At 43.0% G+C, this 15,718-nt stretch overlaps 1 protein-coding gene and 1 long non-coding RNA gene across 12 annotated transcripts in view; one reads left to right on the top strand and one right to left on the bottom strand.

Annotated features, from left to right (window-relative positions):
- The window catches only part of C12H6orf89 (chromosome 12 C6orf89 homolog), a 65,356-nt gene that overhangs the window by 30,895 nt on the left and 18,743 nt on the right, over nt 1-15,718 (bottom strand). For all 11 annotated transcript variants that reach the window (XR_007401425.1, XR_007401424.1, XR_007401429.1 and 8 more), the window contains 4 exons: nt 5,869-6,023; nt 5,411-5,550; nt 3,924-4,053; nt 1,015-1,138 (listed from right to left, as the gene is read on the bottom strand). Coding sequence is in view for 4 of the 11 variants with exons in the window: in XM_035697386.2 (XP_035553279.2) it covers nt 1,015-1,138; nt 3,924-4,053; nt 5,411-5,550; nt 5,869-6,023 (549 nt within the window). In the remaining 7 variants the exon portion in view is untranslated. The remainder of the gene's footprint in view (nt 1-1,014; nt 1,139-3,923; nt 4,054-5,410; nt 5,551-5,868; nt 6,024-15,718) is intronic.
- Nucleotides 3,853-7,872, top strand: LOC112641502 (uncharacterized). Its single transcript, XR_003124666.3, has 2 exons — nt 3,853-3,991; nt 7,764-7,872. It is a non-coding gene; the product is annotated as an uncharacterized LOC112641502 (long non-coding RNA).

The following is a 15,718-nucleotide window of genomic DNA, read 5'->3' as shown; positions in this document are numbered from 1 at the left end:
TACAGGAAAACAGCTTCAGAACCATTTCTACACAAAAATCCTCCTTTTTGCAGTAATTCCCAAGGGCCAGGCCAGCTGTGCTCCATTATCAGTTAATGCTTAATCTGTGCATTATTTTCATTTCTAAATTGAAATACATTATGTAACATGGATTAAAGCTAGTCACAGTCTGTAGTCTGTACCCTATTTCCAAATGAGGAAAAAGGTTTCCAGAGACTGGGGTCTTCTAAAAGATAAAATTAAAAGAAATCAGGTGGGAAAACCAGCCTGGGGTCTATTGGGGGCATTAGGCTTCCCCTGGGCTTCTTAAGGAAAAAACACAGAGGTGACACTTGGTATTTGCTTCTGCCAAGAAAACTTTACTGTCAGACTGATTGCTATGGACAGCAGTTGATTCAAGTCTGTTTCTTTGGACTAGGTTGTTAGAATATAATGCACAGAACAGGCCACAGTTGGGAAATCACAGAGCCAAGGGTGAGTCATGACTGTGAGGCTGGGCTTTGGCTGTGAGACCCACACAGAAGGTATTATTTCCCCATGGGCTGTTGCCCTTGCATACTGCTTGCATTGTCTTATTAGCAAAATAGGCACAGAAAGGGTTTCCTGGATCTAGAATTGTACCTCCCCTGGCCTGACTCTGTTGAAGGAGACACTTAAAGCTTTGCCTAGCTGATGGTGGGAACTTGAGATGGTCTGGGTCTCAATTTCCTCATCTGTAAAATAAAGGACTGCTATAAGTATTTTCCATAATGCCTTCTAACTTGAAATTTCTAAGATCGATGGACACATCATCCATTCTAAATGTATATACAAGGCATTTCTCTGTGCTACGTTTCCTCCTTAGCATATTGTTCTACTTAAGTATAAATATTAACTGTATCCGTAAAAGAATGCTAGTTTTGACTCTACCTAATTGAAACTTTGTGAAGACCACATTTAATTTTCACAATATTTTTTGAGTTAAAAACTACAAAGATCTTGTGACTGACCTTGCCCTCTGGGGGCCCCACCTACCAATATCCCCTGGCTCTAGTGGCATCGCCACAGACTGGCAATGTCTTCGGCACTGGACGGGAGGGATGAACTGCAACATGGCCTCACCGCTGCCAATGATAAACAGGTCATGCATCCTATGCATCTGGAGGAAAAAAAGGGAGAAGGAAAAGGAAACAAAATAAAACTCAGTGGCATGGGAGAGTAACATACAAAATTATATATATGTCTCTGACTTTTCTAGCAGCCTAAACAAAAAGGAAAACGGAACCAATGACACAATTCACAATTATGCCTGAATGACAAAAACAAAGTTTCTCCTAAGCCTGGCATCTCCTAGTACTGAGACCGGGTTAAAATCCCTTCTGTGTGTTCTCCTAAAGAGACACTGTGATTTAGTGGGAGACATCTTCAACACCAGCCCTAATACAGATCAAGCATGAGCTTCATAATTCATGGCTATTTCTAGCCACAGCTCCAAAGTAGGCCAAAGGCAAATTATCTAGGTACAATTTAACAGAAGTCTAGGAGAGGCCAACACATAGTGGTCTAAGTACACAATCTTCTGAGGGTCTGGTTGGATTCAGACTTTTCAGAGTCTGCATATCTTTGGGCATGTTCCATGGAATATTACAGAAGTAATATTGCCAGGGTTTCGATGAGAATCGAACAGCAGGAAGTTCAGGTTCACACTTTCTGGCAAGACGTAGGTGAACAGAGATATCATACTGCTGATTAAAAACTAATGACGGTAAGACTGGGCTTAGATTTTGAGTATTAAGGAGGCAACCAGCCTGTGCACCTGCACAGGTTACCTACTGCACTTATGAGGGCAGACTACCACCACCATTGGGCATTAAGTGCAACCTGCACTTAATGTGTGGTCAGTATGGCTGCGAACCCTGGTGCCAGTAGACAGGGAGCAGGAACAAAGGGAGAGGCTAAAAACAAACAAACAAACAAACAAACACAAACAAAGGGAGAGGCTAGGCTGGTCTTGCTCAGGCATTTCTTCCTACCTAGATAGTGAGAGAAAACCTCTAGGGCTTCCCCTCCCTAGGCCCTCCAGGAAGAGCCTTTCTATGTCCATATAATGAAAGGGTCTGAAGTCTGACTCCCCGGGCCACGTCCTGGTTTAGTACTGAGGCCTTCCAGAGCCTTGTTTTTGGCCCCATCTTCTCCTGTCCCCAAACCCCATTTTTCTTGCTCCTGCAGGCCCTGGCCAGGACTCCGTTTCCGTGGCAACACCAGAGCCATTCAACTGCCACTGTGGTGACAGCAGGAAGACTAAGGCAGGCTAGTGGCTTGCAATTGATGGGCAGAGGCCCTACAGTCTTAAGGAAATCCCAGGAGACCAAAACCAAATAAATGCAGTTCTTCATACAGGGCAGAGAGGGGGCAGGACCCTGTGCCTCTATACCCAGGATGGGAAGAACCAAATAACAGGATGGAGCAGGCCAACCCCCCAGGCAACACTGTGAACTGGGTGAAGTGGGCCTTGGAGCCCCTCACCTCTTATGATTGGATCCCCACTTCTTATCTTCTATCCCAAGGTTGACTCTGGGATCCGAGGCCCACAGACATATGACTTTACCAGGGTTGAGAGCTCAGGGATATGGACAACAGGGTGGAGTAACAAGGCTGTAGAGAAAGGAGAGCCTGGGCCAAGGCGGGGAGCAGATGCTCTAAGAAACAAGACTCTCAGGATTTTTGCCTATTTGGACCACTCCCCTTCCGAAAACATGCTTGAGTACCACAAGATGACTCTGATAGGCGTCTGAGTAACTTAGTATTTACCCTTTTGGCTGAGATTCTTGGTGTCCCTATTAAGCAGACTGGTGAAATTAACTTCAGATTCAAGTGGGAAAATCAAGATAAAGATAAAAGCTCTCGCCCAGAATTATATCATAATTGTGAAGATGAAATCATACTAGGGCCCTGAGTTCTAGATGGGGACAGCAGAATAAACTTCTCTAAAATCTGAGGCAAGAGCCCAACACCTCCACCCTACTGCTGGCAGACAGAAGTTCTTACTTCTAGACAAAATGCTTGTTTTTATAGGCTTTGAAATTCCTTTAATACGATTCAGCAAGTTTGGAGCCAAAGAATAGTATTGGGAGGGTGAAAACACAACTCGGAGTTGGTAAGGGTCACAGTTTGGGAAATTTCATCCTTTTAATTCTTCCAAACCAACCTAAATTCAAAAACCTTCCTTGGGAATGAGATTTAACAAGAAAGCAATTCAGAGAAAAGTAAACAGACACAACACAGAACAGCTTTACCCAGTCCACCGGCCCCAGAGAGGTAAATGTGGGCTCTGGGTACTTGGCCATGGACTTGAGTAAGAAGTGTTGCTACCCAAACTGGTTGGCCTGCCTTGGGCATATCCTGTCAACCCTTTTATCCCCAAACCTCTCAAGCTTTTTGCTTTTCCCAGTTCTCCACTTGAGGTTTCTCATTTATTTCTGGGGAAAGTGAACCTGGGGATGGGGGCGGGGTAGAGCCTTCCTGTTAACTTGCTGTGTCCTTGGGCAAATCATTTACTTTCTCTGGGGCTCAGTGTCCTTATCCACAAAATGAGTAAGTTGGGCTACTCATTTCCAGCTTGCCTGCTTTCTCCTTTGACGTAGGGAACTCAGACTAGCTACAGCTTGGGTCCCTTCAAATTTCAGGATTTTACTTCCTAATGTAGAAAAGCAGCTTGATCTTAGGTGTCAAGGGCAGGAAACAGATTTGCAAGGTAACCAGACTTTCGGTAAGCATGCCTTCATAAAAGGGTGGGCCACTGCAGGGGAGAGAACTTTAGATTATGTGGGTGTCCCTTTAATTCACCCTCTGGGTTGACATGCAAGGAAGGGAGGGATTATGACATCAGACCAGGTGCCAAAAGAGGAAAATTCTAGACCCAAGTCCTCTCAAAAATGTCCTACCTTACTACCCACAATAGGTTCCGGTTGAAGAAGGAAGCACTTTTTTAAGGAGGCATCTTTTGGAAATGGTAGGTAGGTGAAAACAGGAAAAAGCTCGCGTAAAATGTGTGATCTGTTTAGAGGTCTTCTCCTGTAAAAGTTTGAAAGAGACAAAAGTAATTCAGCTGGGCGAGCCAGCCTCTATCTCCATGACTAACAGAGAGCTAAGCAAGGGTGGGAAAACTGTGGGTGGTAGGTAAACAGGGAAAAATATCAGGACAATATCTCAAGTATTAGGTTTGTGAAGAACAGTCATGCCAAATCAATTAATTGTGACACGCACACATACACACAAAACTCCACAGCCCTAATTTGTACGTGTGGGTGGGGTGTTTATAAAATCCAGCTAAAACAACATATAGAGGAAGGAAAGAAATGGTCCATTCATTTCATCTTGGAAAAGAGACTGAAGTAAACTACACAGTAGGCCAGGCGGGAGAACAGGAGGGGGGAGTAGAAGGAGGACAAAAATCATGAACTTTCTTCTAAGGTGGTATGGCATGCAGTGGGATGCCTGACTAGCTTAACTAGAGTATTCGATCATGCATATAAATGGCAAATTTTTAAAAAGACAAGCACTGAGAAATTAGCTAACAAGAAGGCAAAAAAATCCAATTTTAATTCTCTCTTGGAAAGGTTCTAGATGGAAACTGGCTTTCCTCTTTTTTCTAGAGAGCAACTTTCACCCTAAGAAATGGACTAGGTTTTATTTCTTTTTTTTAGATTTTATTTTTTTTTAGAGAGTGAGCACAAGCAGGGGGAGGGGCAGAGGGAGAGAAGTGGACTCTTCGCTGAGCAGGGAGCCTGATGGGAGGCTCAGTCTCAAAACCCTGAGATCATGACCTGAGCTGAAATCAAGAGTCGGACGCTTAACTGAGTCACCCAGGTGCCCCAACCATGTCTTCTACTGGACACAGAAAGGAAGAAGGAGACAGACCTGGATTTTAATCCTGGCTGGGTAACCTTAAGCAAGGTACTTAACTGATCTGAAAAATGACAATGATAATTCCTACTTCCTGGAGCTATTATGAGCATCATTAGTGAGGAACAGATACTAACGACTAAGGCACACAGCCTGGCACAAACAAGTGCCAGGAAATGAAGTTTCCCTTCTATTATTCATGCTTTCTCATTAGCCCTCAACACTCAGGAGCATTCTGTACAAACAAATGCTAAACATGTACTCAGAATAAAATTGTATTAGGCAAGCTCAATATCCACTCATGGTGACAGCCTTCTGGAGACACCTCTTTTGATTCATCCTCTTTATTCCTCATTGATGAGTTTTCAACAGTGAGCTCCTGAGTATCATTTGACTTGAAGAGTGTACTGGAGAGTGCTTACCTGGCACAAGGCATGGGAGCTCTCAGTGGTGGCTAGTACTGTTTTGATGTCTGGTCTGCCCCCTTTCTACCACATGTTGGCTAAGTGCCCTTTTCCACACTCACCATGGATAAGGAAATGGGAACCACCGTTCGGGAAAGCAGCGCCACCACTTGGTGAAAAACCCTTCATTGAAGCCTTCTGTTACTTCAGGATACCAGCACAGGAAATGCTGAAGCTCCTCTGATAACAAGAGCTGTCCGGTCTTGGCAAGGCAGAAAACAAAAGCAAGGAAAAAACAACACAGGATTACTTCTCAGCAATGTCAGAGCTTGATGCTTTCTAGCCATTTTAAACAGATAATCTTTTTTTAAGACTTTATTTATTCATGAGAGACACAGAGAGAGAGAGGCAGAGACACAGGGAGAGGGAGAAGCAGGCTCCCTGTTGGGAGCCCAATGAGCAACTCGATCCCAGGACCCAGGGATCACACCCTGAGCCGAAAGCAGACGCTCAATCACTGAGCCACTCAGGTCTCCATTAAACAGATATCTATCAGTGGACAATCAGGCTTCTTGCTCACCTTGATCACCAGAGGATGGAATCTCTCAAATTTCTTCGGGGTATCTTCCAGGAGCATTACCTTGAGGGGTAATTTCTGGGCACAGCCAGTGCAGTTGGCAGGGATGGGGTTGGACTCATTCTGCTCACAGCTGTTTGTCCACCAAGGGTCAAAGTCTAAGAGGAAGGGATATGGAGAAGCCAGATACAGAAAGAACACAGCAGGTAAATCTTCAGCCTCAGCAATTTAAGTAAAAAAGATGAAAATTTTTAAAAAATATTTTTAAATTTATTTTATTAATGAGAGACTCAGGGGGAGAGGCAGAGACACAGGCAAAGAGGGAGAAACAGGCTCCATGCAGGGAGCCTGACGCGGGACTCGATCCTGGGTGTCCAGGATCACGCCCTGGGCCCTGGGCCGAAGGCAGGCGCTAAACCGCTGAGCCACACAGGCATCCTGAATTTTTAAAAGCTAACAATGATGAGCACTGAATCACCTCTGAAAAGGTACATATGAAATAAGTAGCCTCAGGGCACCTGAGTGGCTCTGTTGGTTGAGCGTATGCCTTTGGCTCAGGTAATGATCCCAGGGTCCTGGGATCGAGCCCCAACATCAGGCTCCCAGCTCTGCGGAGAATCAGCTTCTCTCTCTCCATCTGCCTGCCACTACCTCTGCTTGTGCACTCTCTCTCTCTCTTAAATAAATCTTTTTTTTTTTTTAAAGTAGCCTCTGAAGAGGGAGTAGAGGACATAGGGATGGGAGTGGGTGGAAGAGGTATGTTCTTCTGTATATTCTACATTTTGTCAAAAATATTTTTTAATATGTACATGTATCTCCTAAGTCCAATCAACAATGTCAGCCAGTTGGAGAAGATACTCAGTGACATGTGGCTGGAGATACAGCTCTCCCACTGTTTTCTTTTTTTTTTTTTAAGATTTTATTTATTCATAGACACAGAGAGATAGGCAGAAACACAGGCAGAGGGAGAGGGAGAAGCAGGCTCCATACAGGGAGCCCGATGTGGGACTCGATCCCCGGTCTCCAGGATCACACCCCAGGCTGCAGGTGGTGCCAAACCGCTGCGCCACCAGAGCTGCCCATCTTCCACTGTTTTCTACCCAGTGACCCACATGTCTGAAAGTCTATAGCACATAAAGGCGGGGCAGGTAGAAAGGGTGGTCCCACCATCAGTGATGAGCCCCACTGCGTGTTTTCTTGAAGTGGAGGCCAGGATGACTCTGGGAAAGAATGAGAAAAGAGGGCAGAGAGAAAGGATGGAGAGGAAACAGGACTTCTCACAGGCCCATCTCTGGTGTAAAGTGAATTGCATGTGCCCATTAAGACAGTGCTCCGTGGGGCACCTGGGTGGCTCAGTCGGTTAAGCATGTGACTCTTGGTTTCAGCTCATAATCTCAGGGCCGTGGGATCAGGCCTGGATGGGCTCTGTGTTCAGTGGGGAGTCTGCTTGAGATTCTTTCTCTGCTCCTGCCCCCCGCAAGCCCATTCTGCTCTCTCTCAAATAAATCTTAAAAAAAAAAAAAAAAAAAAAAGACAGTGCTCTGTCCCAGCTCGGGTGTGGGTAGGGCCTACTGACCATGGTGTCTACTCCCAAGGACTAAGGGTTGGTGAGCAAGGGAAGAACGGCTCATCAGTCCTTGATGTGAGTGCTAGTTGCCTCTGTCTTCGTTCTCTGGCTGGTCCTCTGCTGAAGGAAGAGTTGGCTCGTCCTCTCCAGACAGCCCTTCTCAGTTTCCCTGTGTTCCTTCCTTCTGACTCTATTCTGTTTCTAATGTTATTGCATTATTTCTTGTTTGCTTTCTGTTCCACTCTGGGTTTCATATGTGTTCTCTGAGATATGTGCTTATGATAAACTCTAATTTGGATCCAAAATTTTCACAAATGTTTTCTCATTAAAGCCCAATGGAAATCAAGTCAGGAGAAGGCCTGAATAAACGACACACAGACCACCAGATGTGGCTGAGATGAAGTCAATTCGCTGAACCAATAAACGCACTTGGAAACTGACTCTTAACCACAACACATTTGCTGTAGTCGACAGCAAGTGCTTTTTCCCTGTTTTCTTTTCTTTTTTTTTTCTCCTTGTTTTCTTAAAGCAACAGTAGTGGGGTGGAGGAAATCCCCACCAGGGAAGGACTGCGTTTGTTCTCAGCTTGTCTCCTGAGCACACCCTCCAAACACCCTTCATCTCTTGCAGACAGAACCTGTGTTTCCTTGGGACAGCTGCCACCTCCCTTTCTCATGTGCCTCAGCTGTGGGCAGACTGCCACCCTTATCCTTCCAGGGGCCTCCTGGGACAGCCAGAAACCCTTCTGTGGCACCTGTTTCAGGTGGCACATCAAGGCTACAAAGTTACGCTTATTTTTTCCTTCCGGATTCTTTTTTTTTTTTTGAGAGAGAGAAACATTGAAACGATGGGGCAGGAGCAGAGGGAGAGGGAGAGAAAGAACCTTAAGCAGGCTCTCTGCCCAGCACAGAACCTGACTCAGGCTCCATCTCACAACCCTGAGATCATGACCTGAGCCAAAACTGAGAGTTGCATGCTTAACTGACTCAGCTACCCAGGTGTACCTCTTCTGGAATATTTTCAAATGTCCTTCATTAGAGATCAAATATGAAGATTTCTTGCCCAAATATAAGCACTTTGGGTAATGGACATACAACGAGGCATAAATAATCCTAACAATATGTTATAATTGTACAGCATTTCAGTTTCCAAAGTCCTTGTGAGGGAGTTCAGAGGAAGGAAGGGGAAAGGAAATAGATGTGCTAAGTGTCAGGCCGTGCTGGTCATGTTCGCATCTATCATTTATTTTTTACTGTATAACTATTGAGAAGGCATTGCTCTTCTCCCTTTACAGACGAGCAAGTGGAGACTGAGGGGCAATAGGAGTTATCAAGGCACCAGAGTGTGCTGGGAAGACCACAGAAGGGGTGAGGGCGAAAATGAAAAGTATCTGCCAAAGTAGCTGCTGAGGAAGGTTGAGAAGCCCCCTGCAGGGCATGAAGCAATTCTGACTCTGAGCAAAACAAGGAACCAGCAAAAGCCTTTGGGTAGGGGTTTCCAATGCTTTAGGAATGTTATTGTGGGCTGTGTATAAAGTGTTTGAGGAGAGAGAGGCTTGGAAGAGAAAGACCAGGTTGTACTTTGTTTTTGTCCTCTTGTTAGAGGGGTGGAAGTTATACTGTGATGAGAGGGGACATATAATGAGAGGTAAACTGAGGCAGCGACAGTACAATCTATAGATCTAAGCAGCGCTACAAGAATGCTTGTGTGCTGAGACTGCCCGAGCATACCTTGCCTAAGAGAGCCTGAATGCAGGACATGCTGGAGACCCACAGATTTATCATGCCATGTTCCTGCAGGCATGTGTCCTATTCCAACTAAATCAGTTAATTGCAGCGATTTTTCCAGGAGATGAGTCAAGTGTCAGGATAAAGGGGTATGTTCTCTTGGTTCACACAAAGGTGCTTCAAGGGCTGGCAGCATGTGGTTCTGAACCTAAGAGCATGGAGAGATTATTTTAACTATGACTTATTTATTTAATTTCAGTTTCATTCTGAGCTTTTCAGACACTCTTGGGATTTCTAGGTAGAAATGCCCTGAAAAGCAGGTGGAGGAAGAAAACTCTGGAAAAGAAAGATCAGGAAAGAAAAAGAAAGACTAGAGTACTACAAAGATGATTCAATAAGGTGTCAGAATGTGAGATATACACATCTAGACACACAAACATCAATTACTTCTTTCTCTCCTCACCACAGTCATTTCAAAACTGAAAAGGAAAATGGCCTCATTCCTAACTAGTAATCAGTTTCACAGGAAAGGTAAAACTATAGAATTTGACTGGAGGACATAAAATAAGACCTGAATAAATAAACATATCATACCATGATCCTGGGCAGGAAGACTAGGTATTATAGAGAGGCCAAGTTTCCCCAAATATATATTTAGTAGAACTTGGATAGCCTCCCATCAGAGTTTCTTACTGGTCAAGGTTGGGTGGAGGGTTGGGGCTGTGATAATCTCATTCTGAAGTTCATCTAGAAAAGTAAATGTGTGAGAACAGCAATGCAACAATCCATCCCCTGCCCAAATTAACTCCAGAAATAATTTCAGGGACAGAAGGCATCCTTGGTAATACAAATGACTTACAAAGTATGGTCCCTGCTTCAGAGCTATTGAGGACACCCCCCCTTGGGGACAGATACCATTAGAGAGTACAGTAAGAGCCCACGTATTAGACCCTGGGCAGATGGCAGACCTGAGGACCCTCACCCCTGACTACTCATAGGTCACTGGATGGCTCAAGCCTCTCTCCATGCTGGGCATGAAGAGGGCAGGCAGGAGGGAAAGGGCATTATTTTGCTTTCTCTCTATAGGTAAAACATTTTAAAAAAACAGATTTAGGGACGCCTGGGCGGCTCAGTGGTTGAGTGCCTGCCTTTGGTTCAGGGCGTGATCATGGAGTCCTGGGATCAGGTCCTGCATGGAGCCTGCTTCTCCATGTGGTCTCTGCCTCTCTTTGTGTCTCTCAGGAATAATAAATAATTTAAAAAAAAAACAAAACAGTTTTAGGGGCAGCCTGGGGGGCTCAGTGGTTTAGTGCCTGCCTTTGGCCCAGGGTGTGATCCTGGAGACCCAGGATCAAGTCCCATGTCGGGCTCCCCTCCCCGCATGGAGCCTGCTTCTCCCTCTGCCTGTGTCTCTGCTTCTCTCGTGAATAAATAAAATCTTTGAAAAAACAAACAAAAAAACCCCCAGTTTTATTGAGATTTAATTCCCAGACCATAAAATTAATTCACTTAAAGTACACAATTCAGCGGCACCTGAGTGGCTCAGTCAGTTAAGAGGCCAACTCTTGGCTTTAGCTCAGGTCATGATCTCAGGGTCCTGAGACTGAGCCCTAGAGTTGTGCTCTGCACTCAGTGGGGGGTATGCTTGAGATTCTCCCTCTGCCCCTCCCCCTGCTCACACTTTCAAATAAACAAATCTTAAAAAAAACAACATAAACCATATAGGGGCGCCTCAGTTGGTTAAGCATCTGCCTTCAGCTAGGGTCCTGGGATGGAGTCCCGCGTCAGGCTCCCAGCTCAGTGGGGAGCCCGCTTCTCCCTCTCCCTCTGCCCTTCTCCCCTCCTCATGCTCTCTCTTTCTCTCAAATGAATAAAGTTTAAAAAAAAAACTGTATAATTTAGTGGCTTTTAGTATATCCACAGAACTGTAATAACTATCACTATTACCTAATATTAAAACCATTACATAATATTAAAACATTTTCATCACCTTAAAAAGATATCCTATACCAGGATGCCTGGGTGGCTCAGCAGTTGAGCACCTGCCTTCAGCCCAGGGTGTGATCCTTAAGTCCCAGGATGGAGTCCCACATTGGGCTCCCTGCATGGAACCTGCTTCTCTCTCTGCCTATGTCTCTTCCTCTCTCCCTATGTCTCTCAAGAATTAAAAAAAAAAAAAAAGAAAAAAAGATATCCTATACCTATTAAGACACTTTTCCCATTCTAACCCCTCTCCCGCCAGCCCTAAGCAACCATTAATCTTTTAGTCCCCAAGGATTTGCCTATTCTGGTATTTCAAATAAATGGAATCGTGCAATATATGGTCATTTGTGTCTGGCTTCTTTCGTTCAGCCTGTTTCCAAGGTTCATCCATCCTACGATGCATACTGGTTGCCCTTTTCTTTCTATTGCCAAGTAATATTCCATTACATGGATAAACTACATTTTTACCCTGGGGCTACTATGGACAACACTCCTGTGAATATTTGCATGCAAGTTTTTGTGGACATGTGTTTTCAATTCTTCTGTGTACATACCTAGGAGTGGAATGACTAGGTCATTTGGTAACTCTGTTTAATTTTCTGAGGAACTGCCAAACTGTTTTCCAAAGCAGCTGTACTATTTTACATTCCCATTATCTGCATATCCTTTTTGGAGAAATGTCTATTCAAATCTTTTGCCCATTTTTAATTGGGTTATTTCTCTTTCTACTATTGAACTTTAAGAAAATAAATTCTTGGAAAAGAAAAAAATAACAAGGAATTTGCTCTTCTAGATGTAAAAACAGCATTCTATAAAGCCACTGTAATTAAAAGAGTGTAGGCAAACTTCACTATTTACAGATTTCGATCTGTGAATTTGTCTATTCCCTGAAATTTATTTGTAATCCCAATCAATTCTTGTGGTGCTTTTGCAGGCATCCCCAGCCATGCAGGGCGGCAAATCTTAGCTGAGGTGGGTTAGCTGAAGTGGGTTTTCATTGCAACTCTCAAACTGTAAACAAGTGTCCTTTTTGCTATGTGCTGTTACATTCTTTGCATTTTTATTATGATTTTGCTGTTTAGAATGGTTCCCAAGGAGGCTATCATTTGTGAGGATACTGGCATATGGGAACTCCCGGTACTTTCTGCTTAATTTTGCTGTGAACCCAAAACTGCTCAACAAGTAGTTTGTTAATTAAAAAGGGGCCTCTGAGCATAGTGCAAATGAAAGTACTCTCTAGCATTCCCAAGTGTAAGCAAGCTATGTGATGTGCCTTACAGAGAAAATACACCTGTTAGATAAGCTTTTTTTAGGCATGAGTTATAGTGCTGTTGACCGTGAACTCTATGTTAATGAGCCAACAATCTATATTAAATAAAGTATCTTTAAACAAAAACATACATAAAACAAAAGTCAAGTATTCATCAATTGATGAAAATGTACCTAGACATTCTCAGGAACCTAACTCTGATTTCCCCTAAGGGCAATAAGTCAATATGCACTAATTCACTGTTTGCCAGGACTTTACAGAACATAACTACAGAAAATAATGAGAATCAACTGTATTATTTTATAAAGCAACAGACAAAAAGTTGGCAGGGACTTTATATAACATAACCATAGCAAATAATGAGAACTATGTTCTAATAAAGTAACAGACAAAAAGTTTAATAAAACCAAATGAAGATGGGATCCCTGGGTGGCTCAGCGGTTGAGTGCCTGCCTTCAGCCCAGGGCGTGATCCTGGAGACCTGGGATCGAGTCCCACATCGGGCTCCCTGCATGGAGCCTGCTTCTCCCTCTGCCTGTGTCTCTGCCTCTCTCTCTCTCTCTCACGAATGAATAAATAAAATCTTAAAAAAAAAAAAATGAAGAATGCAGTTAACAAATCCAGTATAGGGGTCCCTGGGTGGCTCAATGATTTAGCATCTGCCTTTGGCCCAGGGCATGATCCTGAGTCCCCGGATCAAGTCCCACATCCAGCTCTCTGCATGTAGCCTGCTTCTCCCTCTGCCTGTGTCTCTGCCTCTCTCTCTGTCTCTCATGAATAAATAAAATCTTTAAAAACAAAACAAAACATATCCAGTACACACACACACACACACACACGAGAATATTTAATTTGTAATAAAGGTCAATTTTAATTCAGTGGAAAAAGTACAGATACAGTAAATGATGTTGGGACAAGTAGCCACCTATTTGGAAGAAAATAAAGTTTGATCCTTTTCACTATACACTGAAATAAATTCTAGATAAAGATTTAAATGGATAAAACAAATTTTTAAAAATAGAGCGAAGTATGAGATGATTCTTATAATTTTGGGAGAAATAAAGGCTTCCTAAGCAAGACACTAACAAGATGCCACGAAGAAAAAATGGGCAGATTGAGCCAATATTTGCAGATGAGGCAAAGAACATCTCTAATGTATAATGAACTATTTATTTAAATATTTTATTTATTTATTTGAGAGACAATAAGAGAGCCGGAGCAGAGGAGGGAAGCAGAAGTAAAAAGAGACTCCCTGCTGAGCAGGGGGCCCAATGTAGGGCTCCATTACAGGACTCTTGGATCACGATCCATGCTGAAGGCCGACACTTAACTGACTGAGCCACCCAGGTGCCCCAGAGCTCCTATTTAATAAAAAATATTAAAAGGGCAAAAGATATAAGTAATTCACAGAAAAACAAATATAAATGGCTTATAAAACACATGAAAAAGACACCCAACTCCAGAATAATCAAAGAAATGCAACTTAAAATAAGATATCATTCTTTAGTTTTCTAACTGGCAAAACAATGCCAATATCCAGTGCACATATGCTGTTAATGAAAGTACACATTAGTATAAGTTTATGAAGACAATTTAGGGTAGTATTTATTAAAATCTAAAATGTGCAAAAAAATTAAATAAATAAATAAAATGTGCATGCCCTTTGGCACAGTTGTTCTTTTTTTTTAATAATTTTTTTTATTTTTTTGAAATTTTTTTATTTATTTATGATAGTCACAGAGAGAGAGAGAGAGAGAGAGAGAGAGGCAGAGACACAGGCAGAGGGAGAAGCAGGCTCCATGCACCAGAAGCCCGACGTGGGATTCGATCCCGTGTCTCCAGGATCGCGCCCTGGGCCAAAGGCAGGCGCCAAACCGCTGCGCCACCCAGGGATCCCTGGCCCAGTTGTTCTAAGAATTTCTTACAGAAATAATAGTACAAGTATATAAAAATTATATATATGAATGTCCCAGGTGCATTTTTTTTATAATAGAAAAAAAAAGGACAAAAAAAAACCTCTCTAGAAACTTAAATTATGGGATATTCACGAATAGAATATAAAATCCTGAAAAGTGTATATATTGCATTGAATAGATCTCCCAAAATTCAAGTCCTTCTGGAATGTCAGAATGTGACCACAATTGGAAATAGGATCTTTGCAGATGTAACTAATTAAGATGAAGTCATCCTGAAGTAAATCTAATTTAAATGGTATCCCTATAAAAAGATGAGAGGACACACAAAGACACACAGAGGAAAAAAGGCCACATAAAGATGGACACAGAGATGGGGTTATGTTACCACAGCTAGGGAACACCACAGATTACTGGCAACCACCAATAGCTGGAAGAGGCAAAAAAGAATCCTCCCTAGAGGGAGTATAGCCTTACTAACATCTTGATTTTGGACTTCACGCTTAACAGAAGTGTGAGAGAAGAATTTCTGTTGTATTAAGCCATCCAACCTGTGGTACTCACTGGAAGTATGAACATAAGTGCTTTTCCTATGTTGCATGTACCAAAATATCTTACATTTATATATGTTAAGTATACTTATCTATATAGCCATGGAAAAATTCAGGAGTATGTATATCAAATTATTACCAGCAGTTAGCTACATAAAGGAATTAGAGGGATCAAGAGGAATTTCCTTATTAAAAGTATATTTTTAAAAATAAAAATCTTAGGGGTGCCTGGATGGCTCAGTGGGTTAAGCATCTGCCTTTAGCTCAGGTCATGATCCCAGTCCTGGGATCAAACCCTGCATCAGGCTTTCTGCTCAGTGGGGAGTCTGCTGCTTCCCCTCTGATCTCTCTCACTCTTGCTCTCTCTCAAATAATAAAAAATCTTAAAAAAAAAACAATAAAAATCTTATACCTCTTCATTGTCTTTGTTTGTGTCCCATGTATTCTCCAAATAAAAATTTCTTTGAAGACCATGAAAACTTAAGCTGAGGATATCAACTACAAAATGTAGAGTTCAGTCATCTTAGAAGAAGGGAAGGCCTCTGAAGTGGTACCTGACAGGAGCAGAGACACTGGCCAAGCTGGTAGCCAGCAAAGGAAAAGGGGAAGTGATGAGGAAAAAGGATCACTGGAAGGGGGTAGCTTATGCCATCCATCTGAATTAGGGAAGCCAAACTTCACGGGGAAGAGCTACTTTTGATCTCTCTACAGCCTTGAGATCACCAAGGTAGATAAAGAATGTGCTTGTATTTTTGTGGGAAGGGATTGGGGAATGGCCAGGTAATAAATTGTCTGGGTATATGTGGGGGTGTACGGTTGGGGCTCCTTTTTCTCTTTCCCGT

Source organism: Canis lupus, chromosome 12, assembly GCF_003254725.2.
Source record: "Canis lupus dingo isolate Sandy chromosome 12, ASM325472v2, whole genome shotgun sequence".
Lineage (NCBI taxonomy): Eukaryota > Metazoa > Chordata > Mammalia > Carnivora > Canidae > Canis > Canis lupus.
Note: the sequence above shows the minus strand (reverse complement) of the source record. Positions and strands in the feature narration are given on the sequence as shown.